The sequence below is a fragment of the Xyrauchen texanus genome, chromosome 3, assembly GCF_025860055.1.
Source record: "Xyrauchen texanus isolate HMW12.3.18 chromosome 3, RBS_HiC_50CHRs, whole genome shotgun sequence".
Classification (NCBI taxonomy): Eukaryota; Metazoa; Chordata; class Actinopteri; order Cypriniformes; family Catostomidae; genus Xyrauchen; species Xyrauchen texanus.
This window is the reverse complement of record NC_068278.1, coordinates 2,572,549-2,600,489: the sequence shown is the minus strand read 5'-3', so window position 1 is coordinate 2,600,489 and position 27,941 is coordinate 2,572,549. Positions and strand designations below refer to the sequence as shown.

At 38.7% G+C, this 27,941-nt stretch overlaps 1 protein-coding gene across 1 annotated transcript in view; it reads left to right on the top strand.

Moving 5' to 3' along the window:
* The window catches only part of LOC127633161 (BMP/retinoic acid-inducible neural-specific protein 1), a 226,750-nt gene that overhangs the window by 38,232 nt on the left and 160,577 nt on the right, over nt 1–27,941 (top strand). The window contains exon 2 of the mRNA XM_052112045.1: nt 12,891–13,158. Within this exon, the coding sequence (XP_051968005.1) occupies nt 12,941–13,158 (218 nt within the window). The 5' untranslated portion in view covers nt 12,891–12,940. The remainder of the gene's footprint in view (nt 1–12,890; nt 13,159–27,941) is intronic.

The following is a 27,941-nucleotide window of genomic DNA, read 5'->3' as shown; positions in this document are numbered from 1 at the left end:
TTTTATCTGTGATAAAACTTTTGATCTTGAACATAAGGACACTCTCTTAATCCTCTTAATTCTTTTCCAAAGAAAAAAGAAAAAGAAACATGTACAGCAGTCAGATGATTATAACTAAATATATTTTGTTATTGTTATTTTATTATTTATTAAATTGAATTGTAATTATTTGTAATGATTATTGTCCAGGATAACACTTCAAATATACATCTGCATGCATTCAGTAATTTGTTGCATTTGTGATTTAGTTCAATTCTACAATATCAACTGAAAATATATTTATTATTCATGTGCAGTTTATTTATTGGCATTTTGTCCAATACTGACAATTTCTGCCACAGTTTCACTGTCAATATCTTGCATTCATATGGTCAATGTCAATTTCCTGAATATAACTTTAGTCTAACTAGTCATTACAAATCATGTAAAACTACATTAAAGCTTATGTTTTTATGAAACGGGCTATAATGTATTATCCTTTGTACTGTATTTCCACATACATTCATCTCCGCAATTTCCGTGGGATGGTGCTCACGGAGATGGTGCTTACGGTTTGAAGTGTTTCCCGCCTGAGCCGATAATTTTTGCAGCAAACTTTACAGACTGGGTAGCCATCAACATTGATGGTGCTTCGTGAGTCTTTTACATAGCCAAGTAATCCCAGACAGTAGAAATAAAGGTTCAGGCTCGCCCGGACATGTCTGTATATGTTGTGCTCGTGCTGGATTTCTGATGTGCTTGAGATGCGCAGCGCTCGCGACACCTGCATGTCACCTTTAAAACTGAGTGACAGTCAAATGCAACATGAGGAAGGTGCAATTTAAAGATTTATTTTATCTAGCCAAGTATATATGATGATGTGTAAATGTCACAGATTCTGTCTTAATTAAACTAAATGTTCTGCAAACATCTTTATCTTCATGCAGTATCGTCAATGAGAAGATTTCCATTTTAAAACCGATGTATATAGTGAAACCTTGAAACAGTTACACCCCTACTGCCTACATGGCAGGAAAATTGTGATGTTTATTTTTTTAATTAGATAGTTGGTGAGGCATTTTGACTGTCTAGTCAGTCTCCGCTTTACATTAGCTGCACAATGCACAGTGTGTGTGTTCCGCACATCTGATTGGCCAGGTGTTTCGACCGCACCATTTACACAATAACAGCGGGGGGATGGGAGGCCAAGTTGAAATGTGTTTTAATGATAACAACTGATGTATTTATCATGCAAATACATATACACTCTATTTTCGGTGATATAAGTCAGTAAGTAATTTGTTGTACTTGATCCCATTAAATGTCAACCACAGACCTTCACATGGGCCCCCCTGGGCTTTGGGATGGGGTCATCTGTACCCTTTGACCCCCTCCTGACAGCGAGCCTGCGTGTGTGTGTGTGTGTGTGTATATATATATATATATATATATATATATATATATATATATATATATATATATATTATATGGTAAATGTATTTTTATTTTTGCTTACAGTTAATTCATACTGACAAGCAACAAGCATTTCTTATTGTTAATTCCTAATAAAAATGAAAAACTTAACTACACTGAATTACAATCAGTTATATTCAATAAATTTGATTTCAATCAATTTCAGTTTGCATCCTGTTTGCTGCCTCAGTTCAAATTCAGGAATTGAATTGTAATTTAAAAGGCATTCTCAGTCCTGAAAAGCACACAAGCCTGACACTAAAAACAAAGAATTCCTGAGAATCCTGTTGATTCAGAGGGTGATTAACGTTGAATAATCTTTTGTTTAATTTAATTCGCTACAAGTCTAGCATGTCTAATTTATCTGGAACAAACTCTGCAACACCTTGACCAGCCAACTGTCGGCCTGTGCCTTCGCCCGAACGTCATTAATTACTTGGCTTTACGACAGCGGCCATCCCGCTCACAAGCACTCCACAGAGTGACCGTCCAGGGAGTCCGCCGTTCCACTCGGAGGTGTTTGAGAGAGCCTCAGTCTCTGCTTCAATTCTTCATTGATCCTCCATCCCACATCACAGGGCCATAATTCACCGGCCAGGTAAATTGGAACAATAAGTCAGACCATTAGTGAATTAGTTTGTTTTGAGAATCATGCATTGATCACAGGCTGTGCTGATTGGCTGAAGACAGGCGTGGGCATTTAATTATGAGCTGAGCTCAGACTTCTGAAGGTCAGTTCGCTAGAACCAAATAAAGCCACGCAAATGAAATCCATTGCAAAATGAGTTAGGTTGTTTGTGTGTGCATTTGGCAATTATAATTGGCAGTGTTAGTGTATCCATCCAGCAAGGTGGGCAAAGCCTGGAGCATGTTCATAATTCCTTGTAACAAAATTGGGCTGCTCCCTCTTTATCCTCCCTGATTAGCTTTTGCTCTGTAGTGCAATGCATGACATGAATATAGTATAAAATACTGTAAAACAAGAATACACTCAAACCCCTACTTGCCAAATTTTGGGTTTCAATGGCAAATGTCCCAGTATCTGTCATTGCTGCCACAGTAGAGACATGGAGCCTTTAAACTCTCAGAACTACTACTAAATTGTACTTTATGTAAATGTGCCATACCTGTGGAGGTACACTCAAGGAGACCTTTTTTTTAATAAACTCTAGTTCAAATGTGACATTTATAACTTGTAAATAAACAATGTTTATAACAAGTTTTGGGTACACAATAATACCCGATAAACTGATTGTGTACCTTTAACTCCTTAAACTCTATGGAGAAAGGGGCGTGCTATATATCGTGAAAAAGGTTTAAAGCTTAAAACGTTAAAGTGTCCTTATAGAAGTCAGGCATATGAGGTATCATTTGAAAGCTTAGAATCTGAACTTTTCAGAGATAACAAATCACTTCTGCATTTATGTTACTTAAAATAATAAAATAAGGCCTCAAAACATCTCACTGAAAATTAGCGCCCCCCAGAGGTAATGGGTGGGAATATTTATATAAAAATAAAAGTCCTTCACATATCACCTAAATGGACAAGTAATATATCAAATAAAAGCTCTCATTCTCAGCAATGTGACTGTATAGTTTATATTTTCAAAAGAATCACAAAGTGAAATATGATTTCTGTAAGTCATCAAATACAAACATCTCTTTTATGCTCCTATAACTGCTGCTGTAAACCCCAAATAGACAAAAACGTTATATCTGCTTTTATCTTGGGGAGTTCTCTAAAAATAACATTTATATTTCTGTGAACTTGCATGGCTGAAAAATCCAATGTTATATTTTAGATGTCCAGAACTAAATATGCCATCCATAAGGAAAAGCATGCAAAACAAATCATCAGAAAAATATGTCTTTGACTATTGATGATAAAATGTTTTTATAATCACACCTAGATTGAGCTTCTAGTCCACTCAGAGCACCGATATATTCAATGAAACAACAAAGGTGGTGCTTGAACTGAAAATTAGACTGAATGTCTATGGACGAACACATCTGTGAGGGATAAAATACGTTAGAGCGCCACCTACATTTCAGATCTGTGTATAGTGATGGAATGTAATAGAGAAAAATACAATTCTAATCTTTGCTGCTATCTAGTGGAATAAAATTTGACTTTTCAAAGTGAGGTAGAGTGAACAGAACCAAATAACCAGAACCAAACAAAGAAACTTTGTTTATCATAAGATTATTAACACATACAATATTATTTATGAATAGTTGGGAGTATTTTATTTTATTATATGGGGATTCTCTGAAAAATATGACACATTTTTTTCAAATCAATGAGTTAATAGGTCAAAGCGCTGACCCGCCGAGGCATTGACTCTACAAGACCCCTGAAGTTTTCCTGTGGTATCTTGCACCAACACATTAGCAGCTGATCCTTATAGTTCTGTAAGTTGCGCGATGGAGCTGCCGTGGATTGGACTTGGTCCAGCACATCCCAACTGGATGTGCTGGTTCGGGAACTGTTCATCATGTTACTCAATCCATTCCCGAACAATGTGTGCAGTGTGGCAGGGCACATTATCCTGCTGAAAGAGGCGACTGCCATCAGGGAAGACCATTGCCATGAAGGGGTGTACCTGGTCTGCAATGATGTTTAGGTAGATGGCACATGTCAAACTGACATCCACATGAATGGCTGGAGTTTCCCAGCAGAACATTGCCCAGAGCATCACACTCCCTCCACCGACTTGTCATCTTCCCACTGTTCATCCTGGTGCCATCACTTCCCTAGGTATATGCCACACACGTACACGACTCATTGGACCAGGTGACCTTCTTCCACTGCTCCAAGGTCCAGTTTCTACACTTGCATGCCCATTTTAGGTGGAATGGGGTCATCATGAGCACTCTGACTGGTCCGTGGCTATGCAGCCCCATATGCAGCAGCACTGTGTGTTGTGACACATTCCTTCCACAACCATCATTGAAATTTCTGTTACTTGTGCCACAGTAGACCTTCTTCAGTTCTGACCAGACGGGATAGCCTTCGTTGCCCTTGTGCATCAATGAGTCTTGGGTGCCCAACACCATGTCGCCAGTTTGTGGTTGTTCCCTCCTCGGAACACTGTGGGTAGGTACTCACAACTGCTGACCGGGAGCACCCAACAAGCCTTGCTGTTTCAGAGATGCTCTGACCCAGTCGTCCGGCTATAACAATTTGGCCTTTGCAAATGTCACTTAGGTCTTTACTCCTGCCCATTTCTCCTGCATTCAACACATTGACCATGAGAACTGATTGTTCACTTACCATCTAATCTATCCAGACCGTGACATGTGGCCTTGTGAGGAGATGATCAATATTATTTGCTTCACCTGTGAGTGGTCAAAAGGTATTGTGTCATCAGTGTATTATTATTGTAGAACACTATAAGAATAATGTTGATTAATTATTTATGAAACCGATAAATAATAAATACTGACATATTTAAAACACATCATGTCATTGTTGCATTCATTTGTGATGTTGAACAGGTTGATATCTGGTCAGGTTTAAAGGTGTTTTGAAATCATACATACAGTAAACATACCGCAGTGTCGACAGAGGTAGTACAGTGTATGTGCTGTTCTGTGAGTGGTCAGGGAATCCTAACCAAACTCAAACCCGAGTTTTAGGCAGAAACAGTTTGAGTAAAATCTCATTCGGTTCAATCCTGCAACTCCTGGGACCCAGAATACAAATAGGGGACAAGCCTGCTTCCCTGTGAACCATCAGTAACAAAGCTGAGCTCATTCCCTTTGAAGGGAACAGGGATTGATTGAGTCCACAGAAGACCTGCATGAGGAATGAGATCCTGAATAAAGCCATGAAAACAGGAAACACAAAGAGTGAATGAGGCCATTTACACACACACAGAGAGAGAGAGCGAGAGAGAGAGAGAGAGAGAGAGAGAGAGAGAGAAACCCCCAGAGGATTTTCTGAAAGACCTCAAAAGGGTTTATCCAACAAAAACAATTCAGGAGAGGACAAGAGGATTTGGCTTCTCATTATTAAATTTTTTGTATTTATTTATTTATATAAATTCGATAAATAATAATAATAATAATATAATTAAACAATGATATACTTCTCATACTGATATTCTGTTTAAAATGTACTGTTCTTCTGAAACAAAAAATAAAAAGGCAACCAGCCAGAACACCCTAGCAACTACCGTACCTAACAATGTCCTAGCGACCGTCTATGTGTATGTGTATGACATCTAATATGTCAGTGGGAGCTACAGATACTCATGTAGCACAAAGATTGCAAACATATTTTTCACTGCATGGCTGTTTTAAGGCAGACATCAGAGATTGTCGAATACTTTAGACTTCCACTTGTCGATCATTTTCGCATCTGCGACACACATTCAGCCGTTGTGTATAAGTGGATTTACTTTATCTTTAAACGTCCGTAAATAAATGAATCCACATTGACAATACTCCGGTTCTTCAGGCAATTGTGTGTGGTTTGTAAACAGCGTGTGTCGTTCACAGAGCAAGATGATAAAAGCACAAGCGTGGGTAATGGGTTGAGTGTTTAATATGAAATATCTTTACATACAGCTTTTTTATTTCAAAAGTGGGACATGTTTGTTGATTCTGTCGCACAAAGAACTCATTTAAATAAATGTGAATTACCCTCTAGGTTCGTCTTACAAGTTTGGTCCACTTTGTAGAAAAATTGAATTTCATCATAACTGATATCTGTAACTGCATTTTCACTTGTAGAATTGTACAATAATCTGTCGCTCACTCATGAATATACAACTGTATACAGAAATATGCAACTTAATAGTAAAAACGATTTTTGTTAGAATTACATTGTTACTACTGTAAATGTCCATTCCTGATCTCAACTATGGAATTACAAACAGTGAAAATAGTAATTTTGGATATCTGTAATTTGGTTTTCACTAGTAGCAATGTTACTTTCAGATAACTGGAAATGGGAATCATATTTCATTAAATTGAAGAGTAACTAAAGATATTGTAAATACTTTCTTACTAGTTGCAATAACGTTAGATCATGTATCTCGGCCTATGCCTGCCGCATTAGGCCGAGACCACCTTTTTGGTTATTTAGCATTGTGGTTCTCTGGTGGGTCATGATCCAAAAATTGTCATGGAGAGCACAAAGGAACAATTATAAATGCAAATAATAATACAGCTGCAAGTGGACGTGATTGGTGTCCAACCAAATAGTCCAATTTTAAAGAATATATTCGGTGGATGCTGTGGACACAGTTGTTTTCGTGTCAAATTTCAGTTATATAATTAGGTTTTTCTTTTGTTATAGCGCCCCAAGCATTAGAAATAGATACATGTCCTGTTGTACATGTGAACCAAATAGGGGTGTGCAGTATCTGTAACAATAATGGATATAACCGGATGTGGACAGGGCTTAAACCAAAAGTATGTCAAAACTAAGGCCAGTTTTAAATGTACCTGTATTCTGTTTATAGTTGCTATATAGCAAATATGCCTTGTATTATTCATAATTACTTCTTGATTTTTATAATAATTATTACTATTTTAAGGCTAATTATATTATATATTTTTCTTACTATATTAGGCTAAATATCTGTTGGCAACTGTTGATTTCTCTTCCTCATGATCCATGTTGTCAAAAAAAAAGATAAAGATACAAATGTAAAAATTAAATAAAAATATAAAAACATTATTATTATAATAATGAAGTATTATTGTGGATTATTGAATTATTTTGAGGATTGGGGCAGTGCAGGCGTATTCATAATGCAGGACATACGTGCATTATAACATGGGAACGGTTTTCTGTTTCGAGAATGGAGACTTCACCTGCAAGGCAGGCTATATATGCATCAACTAATTTAGCAACAAATGACATTAAGTGTGTTACTCAAGGTAACAACAGTTTATTTCATTCTGTTTATAGATCACATGCTCCAGTATTTAAAGACTTTTGGGGTGAATTAAACCATGTTTCTCAAGGTGATTGTTTCACTTCAAACCGAAAACCGAACCTTGGCATTGTAGTATTCCATTGACCTACTGGCTCTGCAATGTTCACCGTAATGCATATGCAATTACCGTAATTAGATAGAAAGAGTTCCATTACTTAAAGTGAGAGGATGAATAAATTATGATATTGCGGCCCTGACAGACAATGTGACTCTTCATGCGCTCATAGTGCGCAATAAACATAAATCATGTCTCAAATTGAATTATTTTGCTGGACATCTAAACAGTTCCCTCTGCTCATGATATCAATATAAGTCACAATATTTTGCACACACTGCAGAACAAATGTGCTCAGATTAATTATTACATGTTTGTACTTGTCCGTAAGTGTGCAGTGGATTTGGCTGCGTGCCTTAGCGACTCTCTGCACGCCATATGGAATAATAGATGCTGTTTGTCACAGTCAGTTCTTGATGTTCTGTGATTGTTTATGGTTTGATGTGTGTTACAGTGGTTTAAAAGCTGAATAGCGACAATTCTTGTAGATTAAATAGTAAGGGATAAATCTGGAATGAGAGTTTGAGAGATGTACACTACACTAGCTGTATACGGAGTCCAGTTTTCCTACATCTGAATTCTGTGACAGCGTGCACATGCTCCCTAATGAGTCATAATAAGGGAAAAATATATGGTACTGGGTGTATGATTTGAATATGACTAAAACTAAAATTATATCCCTGTCAAATGTGAATATTCATTGTAACTATGTACAAAGGTCACTGCCAAACCTAGTAACCTCTGACCTCTGGTTGCTGATTTGCATGTTAGAACAGTCTGTGCAAAAATCATGTTTCTCCATGGATAGCTATTAAAAAACATAGCTACTCAACAACATTTAACAATACAGAAGGAATGTTTCAAATGATTTAGACAATATTGATCTTATGTACATTTCTACATTTTACCATTCATTTGCATATACAAATAAGGAAACTTTTGAAAAAATAAAATAATAATTCAGAACCTACACTTCTATAAGTTGAAACACGATGAAAATATGGAGACAGATTACTGCCATCTGTTAATACAAAATATAAGTAACATGACTTCAAAACCATGTCATGCCAGTAACAGCCAGAAGACACCTACTGTGTAGTCTGATGGCTTATTGTAACTTAATGTTATATATTTATCAGAAGATATGTATTTGGATGTATATTTAGACATTTTCAAACTAATAGTTTAGCATTTTAAAATAGATTTGAAGTGTAAGTTCTTGCAATGTCTTTATGCTTGCAATCAAACCTGACCATGGTGTTACAAAGAGAAGACACAGAATAAGCATTTTTCTACCAAAAATATATTTAAAAATGAAACTTTGATATCCGATCTCTGTTTCACGATAGCAATGCTCCAGAAACAGCAATTGAGTTATTTGTGCAGGAGTACAAATGAACACATGCAACATCAAAACGGGACTTCAAACCTTTATTATGAAAACACGATCGCCAGATGAATCCAGTTCAACACACTTTGGTCAATGGTCATGACAAGCGTTCAATGACAAACATCCAATAGCACTTTTTGTCCATAAAAGTGATAAATCTGAGAAATATTGATATATTCTCCATTGTTTACATGAGATCTCACCTGAAAGAATTACCCTTCGTCATTGTTCTTCAACAAACTGCAATCTGAGCAGCATTCATGCTGTAAAACTCTATATGATCTTGTATATTAGTGTCTCATAAACAAAATGAGCCTAATTTAATAGACTCAAGTCCATTTTTAAAAATGTGGCATAGTTTTATTCATTATAGCCAAGCAGTGCCGTCAGATTTTGTGCCGTCTTGAAAGGCGGATCCTTAATTTTACTCTGAACACTTCCAGAGATTTTACAGAGAAAAAAGCTGCAGGAACCTCATTTATTGTTAGATCATCTTCAAATTTGAAACATAACTTCTTTAGACTTGTGGATTTGAGAACATTGTATTTCTGGGTTGTCTTGTCACATTTATTATTGTTTTTTAGATTATAAAAACATGTTCAGCTCAAAATATTTCCATTACTATAAACTTCAGCTTCTCTAACTTTACAAAATAACAACAAATATTAATTCTGAAACTTGGGAAATAAAGACCAAAGTGTCTTCTTTCAATAGATACCACAACTGTGTCCAAACTCCAAAGGGTCCCGTAAATACAACCATTTAAATTCAGGTATGCCATTTTTATCACACATTTCATCTGGCAACATGTTTCTTTGCTTATTCTGACACAAAGTAATACTGCATTGGAGCGCTATGTTGAAATTATGTATTTTTAGTCTTTTTAAAGTAAAAGCTCACTGAAATAAGAAAATCATGATTTACTTGCCCTCATGTTGTGCTCTTTTCCATACAATGATAATGAATGGTGACCAGGGGCTGTTATGCTCCAAAAATAACACACACACACACACACACACACACACACACACACACACACACACACACACACATAAAACTTAATAATATTCTATTTACAAGCAATATAATTTATGCCAATGACTTTTGCAGGAATGTTTCCCTTTGACGTGACAATATTCAAAGAGTTAATGCATATCTCTCTATGTGTCTATTTTCAATGAAATGATGCATTGTTACATTCTGACAGGGAACCTCAAAATAATCTGCACTAATTAGTTAAAGGAGCCTCATTAGAATCTTCAGCTGCATATTTGTCATTGCCAACCTTCGCATGTGTCACTTCCAGCAGAAAAAATTGACTCAAAGAACTTCATTCATTAATGAACAGAATCAATCAAATATGAAGAAAGAAATTATTTCATTGACAATGAATGAATTGCTTTGAAAAGAGAATTTATATCTGAATTCAGTATCATACAGCCCTTGGCATATATGCTACCTAATTAATTACTTCCAAACACCTTTAAGATGAGTAGGATATTTGTGAAAAGATCTGCATACTTACGAAGGCAATGCCCAGTTTTTTTACAGATTTCTTACATTTTGAGTTGTTAGTGGTGCCTGTCCAAGTACGGTGTTTTGGGTGGTTGCCAGGTGTGACGAGGAGGAGGGCGGGGCCAAGATGTGATGACACACCAGGCTATGAACTGGGCTAATCAGAATAATATATAGTACACTTAAATTTGCACCAATAATTTTTTCCATAATAAAAGTTTAACTTCTAAAGACATGAATTGTAATTTTGCAGCATATGTAGAAAACCATGAGCATTCACATTCAAATGAAGTGGAATCCTGCTCGCATAATCTCAGAAACCGTCCTGTTATTTGACATTTTCACTCATTGAAAAATAAGTGAAAAGTAATCATGGCTGACTGTGAATACTACATTTCTACAATGGCATCTGAAACGGAAATGTATTGATTTTAAATGATGCTGCATCCAAGCCACTCGGTGTCTGTGTAACTCCAAGATGTCAAAGTTCACAAAAACTGAAAATGCACACAGCAGTCACGCAGGGGTCTCAGGATGCTAAAATACATAAAAGAAAAAAAATTAAGAATGGCTCTTTTTTTATTTAAATAAATTTACAGCATAGTACTCATTCGTATTGGCAACATCCGTAAAAAAAACCGATGGATTAATTATTTAAAATTCACGCATGTTTTCTTAAATGTGTTAATGTGATAAAAGAAAATAACTAATATGATTTCCCATCATTACAGAAGATTATACAGTAATTACTTTTATAATGAGCCATATTATGGTGAGTTATAAAGTCATAAATCAATCCCCCTCATTTTATTTTACGTCTCTAGACAGGTATTGACAGGTATTTACTCTTGCACATCTAACTCTCATGGAGGATATCTGCAGCACCTGATAGCTTAAATGCAGCTAATGCAATAAATTCATGTGTAAATATGCGCTGGGTGTTAATTAGCTAGTGGAGATGTGCTGGCCTACTCCGCTGCCAACCAACTAATTTCACAGCCTATCATAAAGCTGCCACACGCTCGCGTCTGAACTCTTCTCACGACCAATTATTCTGAATCAACTAGGTTGTACTCACGGCGTTTAATTCATTCTGATCTGTGAAAAGGGCAAGGGTCATGTTAGAATGGAGCTCTGCAAGTGGGGTGTGTTAAGCCAGGGATTTTAAAACAGCAAATAAAATATAATAGCGGCAGTATGACTCATGGCATGACTGCTTGATCAGGCTGCTATTATGGGTTATGACAACAGGATTAGCATTACAGCTTAAATACATGGTCACCTAAACTAGCAAAGTTGGTTGATTACACAACTGCAATGAATTAATAATTAACATAATTGTATAGTTGCAAATGAAGTTTACATATGATTACACATGATGTAGAATCAGGGGGTTTAAAACCTAGACTTTGTGGGGGGGGGCACACCATGGCCTACCCATAGCTACAGTCAGAAGAATTTAACCCTCTTTATTTATGTATAAATAATTACATATATATATGCATTGAGGACTTTATTAGGAACACTACGGTCCTAATAAACTGCCTGACATGGTCTTCTGCTGTTGTAGCCCATCCACCTCAAGGTTCGACGTGTTGTGCATTCTGAGATGCTATTCTGCCCACTACAAATGTACAGAGTGGTTATCTGAGTTACCGCAGCCTTTCTGTCAGCTCGAACCAGTCTGGCCATTCTCTGATGACCTCTCTCATCATGTGTTTACATGAGACTTGAAATCATCCGTTATTCTCCCCTTTTGACATCAAAACATAAATGGGCATGCAAGACAACACTTGCACACACACAAGCCAGTAAGTAAGGCAGTAAATATGTTTATTTCGTAAAATCAGGGTAAAGCTCAAAAATCTGTGTATTTGGTTTATGCTTAAACCGTTTATGTTTACCCACATAAAGGAAAACCGCTTAAGGCGTTTACATGACATTATGTTGTGGGCTTATTAACCACAATTTGTAAATGCGCTGAATGTAAAAATGATATTAATTTTAACAACATTAACAAAATACAAAGAACATTAATAAAGTGAGGTTCATCTAAAATTCATTTAATTTGCTGGAAGGCAGATGCTAGCCAGTTTACCACTTGTGCATCATACAGTCCACTTTTTGACAAAAAAAAAAAATGCTGTTGTTTGATTACTAGCTAGAAGTAGGTGATATTTAAGGTTTGCAACTGTTCGCCAAATTAATTTGGTACTTTGCTGCTTCAATTCCCAATGTTGACACCCACCACCGTGAAGATTATGCACTTAAATACAGGAAAATGTTGTAACCTTTACAGGACATCTTAATTTCTGCCAAAATATGGGACGTTCCAGCTACACGGGACAGTTAGCAACACCAGTGGTGTTAGGGGGAGGGATATACTCATGTTGTCCAATCAAATGCGCTCTAGAATGAGTAAGAGAAGTGTGATTCATCAATACATTTGGTCCATTTTACCAGAAGAGAACTGTACATTTTAAATGCAAAGATGACATGCATTAAAAGCCTTCTTCTCATCCTGCAGGTCTCCTGAGAATGGAGCGAGAATGAGCAGCGAGCGGTCGACAGTGAAGCATGAACTGGAGACTCATTGAAGTCACTTACTTCCTGCTTATATGGGAACATATAACAGTTCAGTCTTCCCGCCAAGAGCCCTCGGCAAATGAGCAGCATGTTACAAGGCAGTTTGATTGGCTCATCTCTGACCGTGGGCCTTTCCACCACTCGAAGGGGTATCTCTCCTTCATGGAACGATTCCGCCAAGGATTTACCACCCGATATAAAATCTATAGGTGAGTCAAAGAATTTACAAACTTTATTGCTCTGGTTCTCAACTACTTTTGCATCAGGACCCAGATTTGTTTCTTTCAGATTAACCAGCTTCTACCAAGTGACAGATTTGTACCAAAATACTGTAGAGTTTCACTGGATGTTTGGTCTTTGATGTCAACAACAAAAGAAATGGGAAGGGGTTTCTCCTCCCTTTTAAAGGTTATTTTGCTGCAATAACTATGCATGCATATGAACTTTGCAGTGTTTTGTTTAGGCTGGTAATAGTTGAATGTTCAGTTGGTCAAGTTTGCTTGGCCTTTCTCATGAACTATCTTTGTTTTCTACAAATATCTAAGGTTTGAAATTATCACCAGATCTCCTAAAATTGAGTGAAGGCTTAAGAATAAATTGCCATCAGTTTGAACCTGTTTTATCTTAAGGAGGCATGTGAAATGCCAAAGCTTTCTTAGTCTTTATCCATACCTATTCAGAGAGAAACACTCAATGAAAACGCTTACAATCTGATCGGTACTTCATTTATTGCATGTGCAGGGTTCCCACTGTCATGAAAAACCTGCAAATTTAAGGGAATTGTAAAACTGTGATTTCTAGGCCTGCGCTGTAAAAAGAGTTATCTTGAAATTGTTACCTTAAGGAGCTGTTTCTACCTGATATAATTGTACAAATTAGTTTTGTTGGAGTTATCTAATGTAGGCAGGTTGATTCAGACATGTTAAATGGAAGTATTGAAAGGATATCTGGAAGTATTTCAAAGAGGAATTGCCTTTATAAAACACTCAGACATAGAGTTGAGTTATTGCTAGTTCACTGTTTTACTTAAGAGTAAAAATTGAAAATAGACAGAAATGAGTCAAACGTGCTCTGCTGGCTGATTAATATTGTGGAGGATGAGAGTTTAGGTGATTTCATGCCTACTGCTACGAATACTCATCCTATGGGGGGGACTAGCTGTTTGAATTAGTCAAACTCCCAACTTAGACTTTGGGAAAAGTTTAACTTTAATTGGTGCTATTTCAGTGCATTTCTACCCAGGGACGGATTATGACTTGCAAAGGCCCTGGGGCCAATTATCTCCAAGGGCCCCCCCTCCAAAAGTTGTTCGTTTTCATTGTTGATGGGTTTTCGAGCAGGGGGTATCGCCAATTTGGATCGTGCAATCTTAAAGCCCAGGACCCCCCTGGGCAGTCAAGGGCCCCTGGGAACTGGCCCCATTGGCCGGGTCGATAATCCATCCCTGTTTATACTGTGGAAGGCTTTGTTTGGAAAATGTTAATAAAGCATTTTGACTGAAAAATATGTATAAATATATAGCAAAATTTCAGCTCTTGCTAAATCTGTGATTAACCACGAATAATTACGAAAAATTACGTGATTAATCATAATTAAAAACATTAATTGACTTACAGCACCAATATATATTAGGGGTGTCAATTAATTACAATTTTAAAATCAAACTAATTACACGGTATGCAGATTAATTAATTGCAATTAATCGCATACATAAATATTTGCTGAGAAAGCCCCTCATATAACAATAATTCAATATATAATGATGACATAATTATGCATAGTTATATTTAAATAATTATAAAATATATAATGTAAATGCATTACAAGTTTAAAAAGCATTAAATAAGACAAAACATAAAGTGGCTTTAGAATGCAAATATGTTGTTTATTTCTATATTATTGAATGTAAGCCTATCATTGGCCTAGAGTTCACAGCAATCCATTTTGTAATTGAATTCGTCAATTGGTCCAAGATTTATTATAAGGGCTTGTTTAAGGAAGCGTCAATCTACATCTGCATCAGACGGATGCTTTTGGAGTGTCACACTTTAGTTGCATTGACTGTCAAGTTAAAAAAAGCTTGAAACTTAGAAAAACAAGTCTTGAGATCCCTGCCTTCGAATTTGCACTCCATCAAGCTGTGTTTGTGTACAAGAACATATTCTTATCTTGTGTCGTCTGCTCTCGGTAAGTGTAGTTTATTCTCTGTCTGTTTGAGCTGTGCATTGCCTATACAGTGAGTTTCGGTAACTGCCCCCTGGAGAAAACAGATGGTACTCCATGCTTTAATTGCTCATATGGAAGGAATATTCCTTATTACGGTCCGGGGACATGATTCATTGCATGATAAAATGAACACATTATTTTTTATATAATTAATCGCACTGAACTAACACGTTAAATTGACAGCCCTAAAATATATGTGTGTGTGTGTGTGTGTGTGTTTGTGCGGGTTTGGGTGGTTTACAAGGACTTTTTTTTAGATTACAAACTGGTAATTACAAGGGTATTATGCTATAAATGTGGTTTATGAGGACATTTATAGTGTCCCCATAATTCAAATCACTTAATAAACATGTTAAACTATGTTTTTTTGAAAATGTAAAAATGCAGAGGGTTAGGTTTAGGGGTCGGGTTAGGGATAGAATCTATAGTGTGTACAGTATAAAATCATTATGTCTATTGAGAGTCCTCATAAAGATAGTCACACCAATGTGTGTGTGTGTGTGTGTGTGTGTGTGTGTGTATGTGTACGGTAATAAGATTTAAAAAAATTACATATAAATGTATTGTGGACACTTTGTTTGTTAGTGGTTAGTGGTACATGTCATAGTGAATGTGTTGAACTCCACTTGTGGTTACTCTGCAGGACACCTGTGTGAACTTGAGGGGAACTGACTCCATACATCCACTAAATATCAACAAGACACCAATTGAACAGTCATTGAACAAAAATCACTCTGAGAAAAGATGACGTTGGATCTACATATGCCATCAATGACATTGTTGACGGTATACTGTATGTAGTGAACTACTTGCTACTGTACACATACGGGTATGTGAATTAGCAACTGTAAAGCATAATTATTTTGTGTTTACCAGCCTCATGAGAGCAAAAATAAGTGGCACTTATCATCAGCATCATAATACTGGCATACTGTATATTGAAGGGATATTGAAGGATAGAGTCATTAAATGAATCCCTCATTCTCTACAAGAGGGCTTTTCTCTAGTGTGTAGTACCTCTCAGATCTTATCTGCCGCTCTCATCATCATATTGGACTATGAAGTAACATTCATTTTCATTTTTAACTCATTTGAAAATGTTACCTATTCTTGCATGTATGGCACGTTCTTGAATTCATTGGGTAAAATTACTCATGACTCAATACTGCGCCTGTATCACAAGCCATTGTGCTTAAAAACAAATTAAGCTTGTATCCATATGCTTGTGATGGTGCATATGTTAATGCACATTGCATGTACTTTCAACCTTCTTCTGAGGACAGCATTACCTCTCACATCACAAACAGCCTTTCTTTTTGCAAGAATAATGCCAGTTGCCGTGCAATGACTTTAAAAATAAGCTTTCAAGATAACAAAAAGCTGGAGTAAAGGACACATACAATAGGTCTCTATAGCTGTGCTGCATTAAAGGATAAAATGCCGTTGGGGCATGTGGCGCTCTAATGGTCTTAAGATCCGCACTGAAGAGAGAGATAGAGAGAGAGATGGGTTCACCTTGCACAAGGTCACGGGTGCAGTTTTGCAGATGCAACTTTGAGGTTTGTGGAACTTTCTTGTTTTAGAGAAATTTAGTGAGGTTTATGCTTAAAAATAAATCTGCCAATGGGGTGCAGTAAGAAAATAATAAAAAAGACTTAAGCAAAATTACATTAAGTAAATGTGTCTTGTTTCAAGGATTTTTAGATATTTCTACTGGAAAACAAGACAAAACTATGAATTTATTATTATTTAATTTTTGCAGACATTACACACTTGCCTCCTGATGGCAAAAACTGCATGATATTTATCACACTTGGTATGACAGCATCTTTTTATTATGTTACAAACCACCCGGCTCAAGTCAGAGTAACATGAAGGGGAGTCCACACGAGGATAAGATTTAAACAAATATATATATAATAATGTCAAAATCGAACATGTGATAAGAAATTAAATAAAAAGAAAGATGCTGGTGAGGGGAGGCCAAAACTCTGTTGAGAACTCTTTTTATAATCCTGCTCAGTTCTGGACTCTTCGGGTAACACATTGCACCCATTCCTAAGCTCCACCCTGGAAAAGAGACAACACCATCTGGTGCACAAAAATAGCTTCCAGGGCCGTAACACCTCTGGACACTGTAACCTTGGATACCTACCAAAAAACAAACAAAAACATACTTAAATCCACAAAATAATTTACTAATTTAATTTGTTCTATTAGTCTACTCATTCATTCAAAATTGAAGGCATTATTTAGACGCCTAGAGAAAGCAAGGAGAGCAAGACAGAAGACAGACAATCTGGCAAAATCAGTCAGGGAACTGGACAACGTATCGACCATAACATTGTACACCACCAGAATATGATGGATCTCCAGACTGTACGGATGTAAGAACAAAGCCCACTGAATAACACGCTGATTTGGGGTTCGCAAAGAATGTAAAAATGTGGATTGTGGTCAGAAAACACCACCACAGGTACTGAACCTCCGCCCACATATATGTTGAAATGTTGAAGTGCTCAAACATACTCTCCAACTCTGCCAATGTCTCTGAATTATGAAGCCAAGGATGGACGCAGTCATCAGGATCATTCCCCTGCTCAGCGCAAGCTGCCATCATGCAGGAAGAGCCAGACACTTTTCCTGTGACCAGCGCGAAGGAGTTCACTTCAGCACCTTAGACAACAGCCTCCGACCTGGACGCACAACTGTAATAAGGTTTTGATAGATTTACATGACAGAGTTGTTGATTTTTTATGGTCAAAATTACATAACTTAGTTTGGACACCTGATGAACAACTGTATAAGGGCCCTCAAACTTGGCTAAAAGGGGTGAACCTATAATGGGGAGCAACGCAAGCACTTGAACACCAGGGCAAAATTCTCTATAGGCCTACTCAGCCCTGCGATCAAACCAGGTTTTCATTTTTGATTTGGCCTTACCAAATTAGCGGAGTTGCTAAAGGACCTCTCACTCTATGCCCAAACTGTCATTGGGGCTAAAGCCTGTGCTCTCCTGGGTAACTTCTTGTGTTGCCAACATCAACCACGGGGGTCCCTCTTCCCAGTCTTTGTTAAGCTCATTCCAATAAGCCAACAATAACTACTTCAGGGTTTGGTGAAAATGCTTGAGAGCTGCATGACTCAACGGATTATACACACTATTTTTCTGATGGTTATCACGGAACTGCTGCAATATTTGAGCAAACATTCAAAATTTTTAATTAGACCCCTTGGTTTAATGTTTTCACAACCGACTTGGTGTTAATGGATCGTAATGTGTAGGCAGCTGGATCACATGAGTCAAAAGGTACACGAAACCAGATTTAGAAGGACTCCGTGGACTAATGCAATCAATAATAAAATGTTCAAACAGATTGCTCATGGTGGGAACAGGATATAATGGTGCAGGCGTTATGACCTGATTAGGTTTGCCAGTTAGTTGACAAGTACAACACGTTTTAAGAAAACTAGCCACATCTCTCTATAAGCGAGGCCAAAAGAAATAGCGCATCATTCGATCATAGGTTTTCTTAACTTCTAAATGTCCGGCTACATCACTGGGAGCAGTTTGTAATACCAAGTCACGCATGACTTGGGTTATCTGAAACACAGATTCGCCCACGACACTGTCATTTCATTGGGACTATTTTTGAACCAACACCACGTCCTGCATGAAATAGCCACTAGCAACACTTTCTACATCTTTGTTGGGCCTAATTTCAGCAAACAACTTGCCAAACCTATTTCTTTTTGTGACCCAAAATTAGCTCTCTACGGGAGATCGACGGAGGAAGAGCGGGCATCCTCGCTGGTTAAAACTGTTTTTCTTGCTCATTTAAATTGACATCTCCCGATGCACGGTTCATGGCACGATTTACAGCATAAGATACAAACATGTATGGAAAGTCTTGAAAACTTATCAGACTCCGTTGAGAGAAATGGGGTCGTTTTTGACAACAGGAGGCTGTGGGACACCACACGCATCTTCCGGCCAAATAATTTCCCAAAATAATGTCTGCACCTTTACAGGTAAAGCTTGTAGAGCAATCTCAACTTCTCCCTGCACAGGATCTGATTCTAAATTAATTTTAAGGATTGGCTCAGAAAATATGCATAACCCTATTCCTTGGATCAAAACACTACTCCCTGCACTCAACTCAGAAGAGAAAGGTAATTTCGACTCCAATATAAAGGATTCTGAGGCAACATTCTAACAGGTACTTTGTTAGAACAATTCACAATGGAAAAAAATCCAGTAGTGATGAAAGGACCATAGTCTGGATCTGACACTGATTGGTCAGCCCTACACTGACCCTCATCGATCTCAGCTGTCTCAACAGCTGATGATTTTTCACCAGAAATTCCTACAGATATGTTACGTGACTGCACACATTCAAGGAAAAAATAACTACTGGTGGTAGCAGACTTCTGCTTAAGCATTGGACATTCTTTCTTCCAATCCCCCTTTTCAAGACAAACAAGTAGAGTTTGGATCTATTTTTTGATCCTGATAAAACTTTGGTGAAGTTGACCTACCACCGCCCTCATATTTGCGATATTCCCTGCAATTATAGTCATCATTACCTCGGAGCCATTTTTAATATTGTTCCAGCACTATCAGATCACAAAGACTCTCTAAAGTATTTATGACAACAGAAGTACACCAATGGAAAAAAATTACTGGTAAGCTCTCTAGCCACCTCAATACAAGTTTGTTTTTCCCCCCTTTTCCAACTTGAGGGTAGGGAAATTATGACAAAAAATTCAATAATGGCTGAGCTACCACTTTAAAGAGATCATTTTCATTTTTGGTTAAACCATCTCCTCATTTATTCACCTTCATGCCATCCCAGATGTGTATGACTTCCTTTCTTCTGCAGAACATAAATTAAGATTTTTTAAATAATATTTTAGCTCTGTAGGCCAACATTTTGATGCTCCAAAAAGCACATAAAGGCATTATAAAATTAATCCATTAGACTCCAGTGGTTAAATCCATGTCTTTAGAAGTGGTATGATAGGTCTGGGTGAGAAAAAGATCAATATTTATAATTTTTTGCTAATCATTCTTCTCCCTGCACACCAGTGGGTGATATGCAGAGAAGAATGTGAATCACCAAAATAATTCACACCAAAGAGTGAAAGAGATCGTCTCAGGTTACTTATCTGTAACCCCTGTTCCCTGATAAAAGCGGAAAGAGATGCTGCGCTGATGGGAAAGTTTTTTTGGCGTGACCAGCTGTGAATATGTATGCAACACATCAATGAAATTGACTAGAATTTATAGCCTCTGCTGGTGACATCATAGCATGCACCTGTAGCAGGGCTATAAATAGATGTGTCACAGGTGCATCGTCAGGTATTTTGTCTGAAGAGCAGTCCTGGAGAATCCTCAGTGCAGCAATGAAGCACAGCATCTCGTTCCGCTTTAATCAAGGAACAGGGGTTAGAGTTAGCCCGAGACGTTCCCTATCAAAAAACTACACTTTGATGCTGCACTGATTTAGCGCTTTGGGAACGAGAATACCCACGCCGCCGCATTGTGGACGTCCGGACCCCTTACGGTTGTGTAGCTTGCAAGAGCGCGAGAGGTCTCAGACATGAGCTTGTGATGTAGACTCAAGGAAATAAGAGTCCGGAGTGGCATGAACATCCAAATTATAGATTCTTATGAATGTATGCAGAGATGACCAGCCCGCCACATTACAAACATGTTGCAAAGGGACACCTCTGGCCAAAGCTTTAGAGGTGGCGACCCCTCTGGTAGAGTGAGCCCTGATACCTACTGTCGAAGCTTGACCACGCACCTCGTAGACCAGGGCAATAGCATCCCTCACCCAATGTGACATAGTTTGCTTGGTGACGGCCGCCCCTTTGTTACGGCCTCCATGGAAAATGAATAGTTGCCCTGACTTACGCCATTGGCTAGTGCGGTGGACATAAGTCTGAAGGGCACGGACTGGACACAGTCTGTGAAGTCTTTCCTGCTCCGGCGTTATAAAGCCAGTCAGGGAGGTGTCAGTCGTTAGCAACCTGCGACGGCAAGACACAATTACAGTGGGACCCAAAGTGAGGAACCGGGGTTTGAACCACATAGAAAGGGTACGTAGCACGTGGTGCGTAACCCTTATCAGCCTTAGGGGACTGGCCCTTGGATGAAATCCCCTGGCGTTGAGGCAGAACTGAAATGGTCTCATGTGCAAAAGGCCCAAAGGAATCACAGAGGATGCAGTTGCCATGAGACCTAGGAATCGTTGACACTGACTGTAAAGCATTCAATGGAAAGGAGGAGGCGAGAACCGGCTTTACGATATAAATAATATTTTAATGAAAAATTTTAAACAAACACACACTTGACGGACATGTCCGTAAACTATCTCTCTCTCCCGCACAATCCTCCGCAGTCGACCTTTATCCCTCTCGGAGGCTTGATGAGCCTGATAAGGGGCCGGGTGTGTATGATCACAACCCGGCCCCGCCCTCCGCCCTGCCACACTGATGAAAAGTGCAACCTTGGTCTAGCCTGACGTTGCTTAGGGTGTTCTGAATGGACTCAATTCAACCGGGAGACAATTGTGCCCGCATTGTGTTCGAATTCCATACGATCCCCAGATAGGTAGTTTTCTGAGTGGGAGAGAAGATGCTTTTCTTGGCGTTGAGCCTCAATCCCAGAGAAGCCAGATGAGCCATGATGATATTCCTGTGCTGTAATGCCAGTTCTTGTGACTGTGCTAGTATCAGCCAATCGTCTATGTAATTCAGAATGCGGATGCCCGAAGTCACAAAGGAGCCAGTGCTGTATCCAAGCATTCTGTGGATGTGCGGGGTGATAAGGCTAGACCAAAAGGAAGAACCCGATATGGGAAAGCGTCGCCCCCGAAAGCGAACCTCAGGAACTTCCTGTGTTGTAGCAGACTTTCTATATGTAAGTGTGTGCCCATGAGATCGATCGTGACCAACCAATTATGATGTTAGATTTGAGACACAACTGCCTTGACAGAGGGCGTTCAAGTTCAAGATGCTAACTGAGCAATTCAAGCCTCAAAGGTCTAAAAATCCCACACAACCTTCCATCCTTCTTGGGGACCAGGAAGTATCACTGTAGTAACCTGACTCTCTCTCTCTCTGGAAGGGGAACATGTTCTATGGCCCCTTTGACCAAGGGATTTGCAGTTCTTCCCACAGAAGACATGCTTGTTCCGGTTTTACGGTAGTGGGAACCATGCCATTGAAATGCAGAGGACGGCAGACAAATTGAATTCTGTAGCCTTTTTCTACTGTTCTTAGGGCCCTCATAGAAACACCTGGCAGTAGTTTCCACGCTGCCAGGTTCTCTGAGATGGGTTTTTGCCTTATTTTTATTATTCTGACACTTCCTGTTGGGGGGATGTCGAGTGTCCCGTATCCTGGGCTACGGCAGGAAGCAACGAAACACCCAACATTTCGCTGGAAACTGCTAACTCCTGAAACGCCAGAGGCGACAGGAATGGAGCAGTTTCGTGGGGGTATCGGGAGGGTATAGGTGGATGTTTCACATGACCCGTCCCAAGGGGGGACTACCCCCATGACTGAGCACAAGAAGCTTCAGGGCTTTCTCTTCTTAGGGATGACGGTCGGGGGCTACTGAGGGCGACGAGACAGTCCTCAGTCTTTGCGAGGGGGAGTTTTTGAGCCTCCCTTCTAGAAAGACCAGGCGGGCTGGGTGGCTGGCAGAGAGGAATTGCCGAAGGCTTCCTCATGGCTTTTTGCCTCCTAGAACCTGGTGATAACCGTGTTCATGGCGTCACCAAATATTCCAGAAGGCGAAACCGGGGCATCGAGGGGGAACATGTCTTTGATGCCCGAAAGGTTTAGCCATAGATTACTTGGTGTTGACCAAACCAGCCATAGCCAATGGACAATGGTGCGAGCCAATGGTGCACAGCCAATGGTGCGAGCCGTCTGTTTGGTCGCCCGGAGAGACAGATCTGTGGCACAACGAAGCTCGGCAAAAGCCTCTTCGTCGAGCATACTGCCCGTACTCAAGTCCTTCAGCAGGTCAGCCTGCTGCCTGATAAGCTTTTCCCACAAGAATGGAGGTGATCATGCACGGCTTTGTGGGGAGAGTGGGTCTCTTAAGAGATGATGCCGAGCCAGGTAAGAGATAACCCACAAGTGTCTCTTCTACCGGCGGCATCGTGGAATACCCCCGTTTCTCAGCACTCACAATGGACGAATATGTCGACGCCGAGGGCATGAAGACACAGGTAGTATAAGGATTCCTCCATGAACGAGAAAGCTCGTTATGGCGGTCATCGAACAAAGTAAGGGACTGATATAGCATTCCCTTCCTTTTATTTATTTATTTTTTGGCCACAGACAGAAATCTGTCTTCTAGTTTAGAGCATTTTGGGGTCTCTTGTTCGCGTGGCCAGTCTAACTGTAGCCTGGCCACAGCCCAAGTAACCACCTCGAGTAATTCCCCAGCCGCTTTGTTATTGTGTGTGGAATGTTCATGAGGTGGTTAGCTCAAAGTCCGCAGACTCAAGAGATTCTCTTGAACCGAAGAGGCGGCGAAGCATGCTTCAGGCTCACGAGAAAGACCAGCTGGATCTGGGGAGAGAGAGCGAGTGATAGGGACGGACCAGTCTCTCGCTCCTCAGCCAGATCCATGCGAGAGCCCAACGATGAAAGAATGGGCGCTGGCTCTTGGAAGTAAGCAAGATGAGTGCGAAGCATTTTCACTGAAACTGATCGCAATGCTTGCACCCGCCCTAATGCAAGAGCAGCATGCTCTTCCCCCGAACACACAAAACAAAACTGGTGTGTGTCCGTTTCAGCCATAGAAACGTAAACACGGGAACACACACTGCTTACTTTACTTCCCACTCATTATTGGAAAGGAGAAAAGATTTTCTGCGCACTGCCTAACAAATTCTAACTCCTAACAGAGGAAAAGAAAGTTCTAGACACTTGAGAAGCACAACACACACAGAGTGGTCTGAAGACAAAAGACCTGATGATGCACCTGTGATGCATCTATTTATAGCCCTGCTACAGGTACATCCTATGATGTCACCAGCAGAGGCTATAAATTATAGTCAATTTAATTGATGTGTTGCATTGATTTAATTGATTCACAGCTGGTCACTCCTAAAGACATTCCCAAAGCGCTAAATCAGCGCAGCATCAAAGTGTATCTTTTTGATAGTTTCTCATCCACACCTATCACATCACTTCTGAAGATACTGAATTAACCACTGGAGTCTTATGGATTACTTTTATGATGACTTATTTATGTTTATTTAGCTTTAAAATATTGCCACTTTGCATTGTTTGGACCTACAGAGCTTTGAAATTCTTCTAAAAATGTTAATTTGAGTTCACCAGATTAAAGTCTTAGACATCTGAGGTGGCATGAGGGTGTGTAAATAATGAGAATTGTCATTTTTAGGTGAACTATCCCTTTAAGGGATCTTGTCAGATCTCAATAAATTTGTCAACAAGAGAGGTTTGAAGGATTTCTAGTATTCTAGGACATTATATATAATGCTGAAATATAAACCAAAGCAAGATCACGTTTTATTAATGCCTACTTTAGCCATTTCATTGCTTTTAACTCTTTCCCTGCTAGCGTTTTTAAAAAAAAGTTGCCAGCCACCGCCAGGGTTTTTGATGATTTTCGCTAAATTTTAATGGCCCGCAGAATATTTTCTTCCATGAATATATGAAGATGCTATATATCAAAATAAAGATCTGAGCCTCTGCTTTTAGGCAAAAAAAAACGATTTTATTTTATCTTCATTTGTTCTTTTTTTATTGCGACTTGAACAGGGGTAGGCTTTGTCAAAAAACAACATTTCAGACAAAAAGCTGAGAAAAAGGCATGTTTATGTCTGATATTTTGAGCTTCTCAATACTCCACTTCTTCATGTTTGAGACGATCGCAGTCTGTTTCTTTGATCAAAGAGTTGCGTACTCTTTCAAAACATGCGCAGGGGTCTTCCTTACCGTATAACACCTAAAACACGGAAAATTCCGTCTTTGGCGGGGAAAGAGTTAAAGTCCTGCATGGATTCATTGTATATGTATACTTAGTGTAGTTAGTTTTCAGTGTCAAAATAATTTTGATCAGTTGGCCTGTACAGCAGTATCGCATCTCTAAACGCAGAGTACGCAGCCTAGTAGGGCACCAGTTCCGGTCATGGAACACTCGCTGTGTCTTAAACTGCCCCATCCACTATATAGTGCACCATTTCGGGTGTCTGTCATTTTGTAGGGGTGTATGAATTCTGAGTGAGTCACTCGTTCCCTACTTTTGTTCACTCATTAGTATCCACAATGCACACCAATTTCGAGTGTACATACACTCGACAACGGTTAATTGCCCATAAACCACCATGGGGTAGACGTTCCAGTTGGGAGTTTACTGCTTCCTTCACTCCTGCAATGTTTTATTTCATGCTGAATGTAGTAAATTACTTTATGACAAATCATTACTTAATTAAAATAACATAATAATATATAGAGAGACAAAACATACAGATACATTTTAAAATGTACACTTTATTTGATAAAATGTGTTTACTCTTTATATTACCACACAGTATACATTAAAAATGGCAATCAGAAAGAAGATTTATTGTATTCATAAATTATTTAATAAGAATAACAAGCACATTTAAAATTTCATAAGTGAAGTTTCTACAACAGCCTCAGAATTTCGACACTCGGTGTATATACATCAGCGTCCGAATCACTCACTCATTACTTTCACTCACTGCCATTCACTTTATAGAAAATAGTGAATGAGTGAACAATTCACTCTTTTCACCATACGACTGTCTCACGCACGCACATCTCGCACACACAGAAATGCTGTCTGTTCGCACTCCAGTTATCGACCACATGAATGGCAGAGCAAAATGTATTTATTTTCTCTCAACTTGGATGTTTACATGGATTTATACAGTTAATCGGCCTGAAGTAGCTGCGATAGTTTCCAGTACCCCCGCAAGGGCGTGGGGTAAATATGCAAATACTGCACATGACATCCGGGACAAAGCGCAGTGATATATTGCTGCACTGATTTTAAAAATGTACACTTAAAAACTGATGTCATAAGACCCCAGTTACAGAATCACCCTGAAAATGACCATCTCATTACACAGAAAAGCCCTCATTAGCATTAGAGCCACAGCTTACCTCAGTGTGCTGCCTTAAATTGAAGCGGAGATTTTAATCTTGAAATATACGCTTGTCTTGGTGTTTAATTAACGTATTGCATGGTGAAACTATAATTTTTTTCACTCAAAGGTTAACACCAGTTTCAATGCCCACTACCGCATGCAGCTTTCGGTGACAGCACTTCCTTGTCAGACTGTGTATCTAAAGTCAATATTAAACTTTAAACCAGCTTTTCTTTAACCACTTTCCTAAGTTGTTTTAATTTAGTACTTTTAGTTAAAGATATCTCTATTTAAATGTTCAATAATACTCCATAACTGGTTCTTATTAAGACAATCAAGTCTTTCCACCATAAGCACAACAAAAACTCAGCCAAACTATCAATTTTCGTAATTAAAAAAAGAATAAGCCAAATTTCTGCTGAGCCAACCAAATTTCCTACCAATTAGAGTCAATTGAAGAGCCCAATCAAACAAATTATTGATCCCCACTTGCACTTGCATTATTGATTCCTTTGACATTTCACAACCAATGGAGCAGTGCACACAATGCCAGATGAAAATGACTAATTAACAAATCATAACTCTGGTCTTCGGTACGCAGTAAACCACACAAACTTTTCTCTAGCAAATGTCAATCAGTAAATTCAAGCAGCTCTCATCAAACCCAAATATGCTTAATTTACAATCAATCAAATATGACTGACATGCCAATTAATAAACAGGCCCACCCAAATATTTCAAACCAACACTAAACACAATACCTCTCACATAATGTGATGTGAAAAAACAAATATTTCCACGGGCATTACTGACTTGATCCCAGCTACAATCCCAGATGAGCCCCAATATGTTACAAACCACCCGGCTCAAGGCAGAGTAACATGAAGGGGAGGCCACATGAGGATAAGATTAAAACCAAATATGATTTATTTTAAAGTCAAAGTTACAAAATCTAACATGTAATAAGAAAATAAAATAAAACAAAGAACAATTAATCAGAAAACAAATTATGGAAGAAGAAGAAAAAAAAAAAAAACTCAAGATGCTGGTGAGTGGAGACCAAAACTCAAGGGAGAAGGGCCTTTTTATAAGCTTGCTCAATCCAGGACTCATCAAGTAACTCATTGCACCTGCTCCTACACACCCTGGAAAAGAGATAACGCCATCTGGTGTTCAAAAATAGCTTCCACATCCAGGGCCAAAACAATTACATGCTTCAGTAATAAAAGGTATGATTTAATATACACTCTGATGTACACTTCATACTGCATAAGCACATATTCACGGCTGTGTGGATGCAAAATATGTGATGTGGCCTAAAAAACTCACGCAACTGTTAAATTTAATGAGGTCAGATCATACATATTTTAGCATTTTTTTCCACTGAGTTCTACTTATGATGTTAGTCAATGTTTCTTGCACCTAAAACAGTCCTAGCTTAGTTTTTCATGACCATATTCCACCTTCTCTCTTTACAAATAAATGGCAAGACTTCACTGACCTTCGATTAGTTTACTCATCTTTAGTATTTCTGATGTTTAAGAATATTCTATCCTACTTCCTTGGCAGGCAAGTTTATAATCATCCAACAGTTG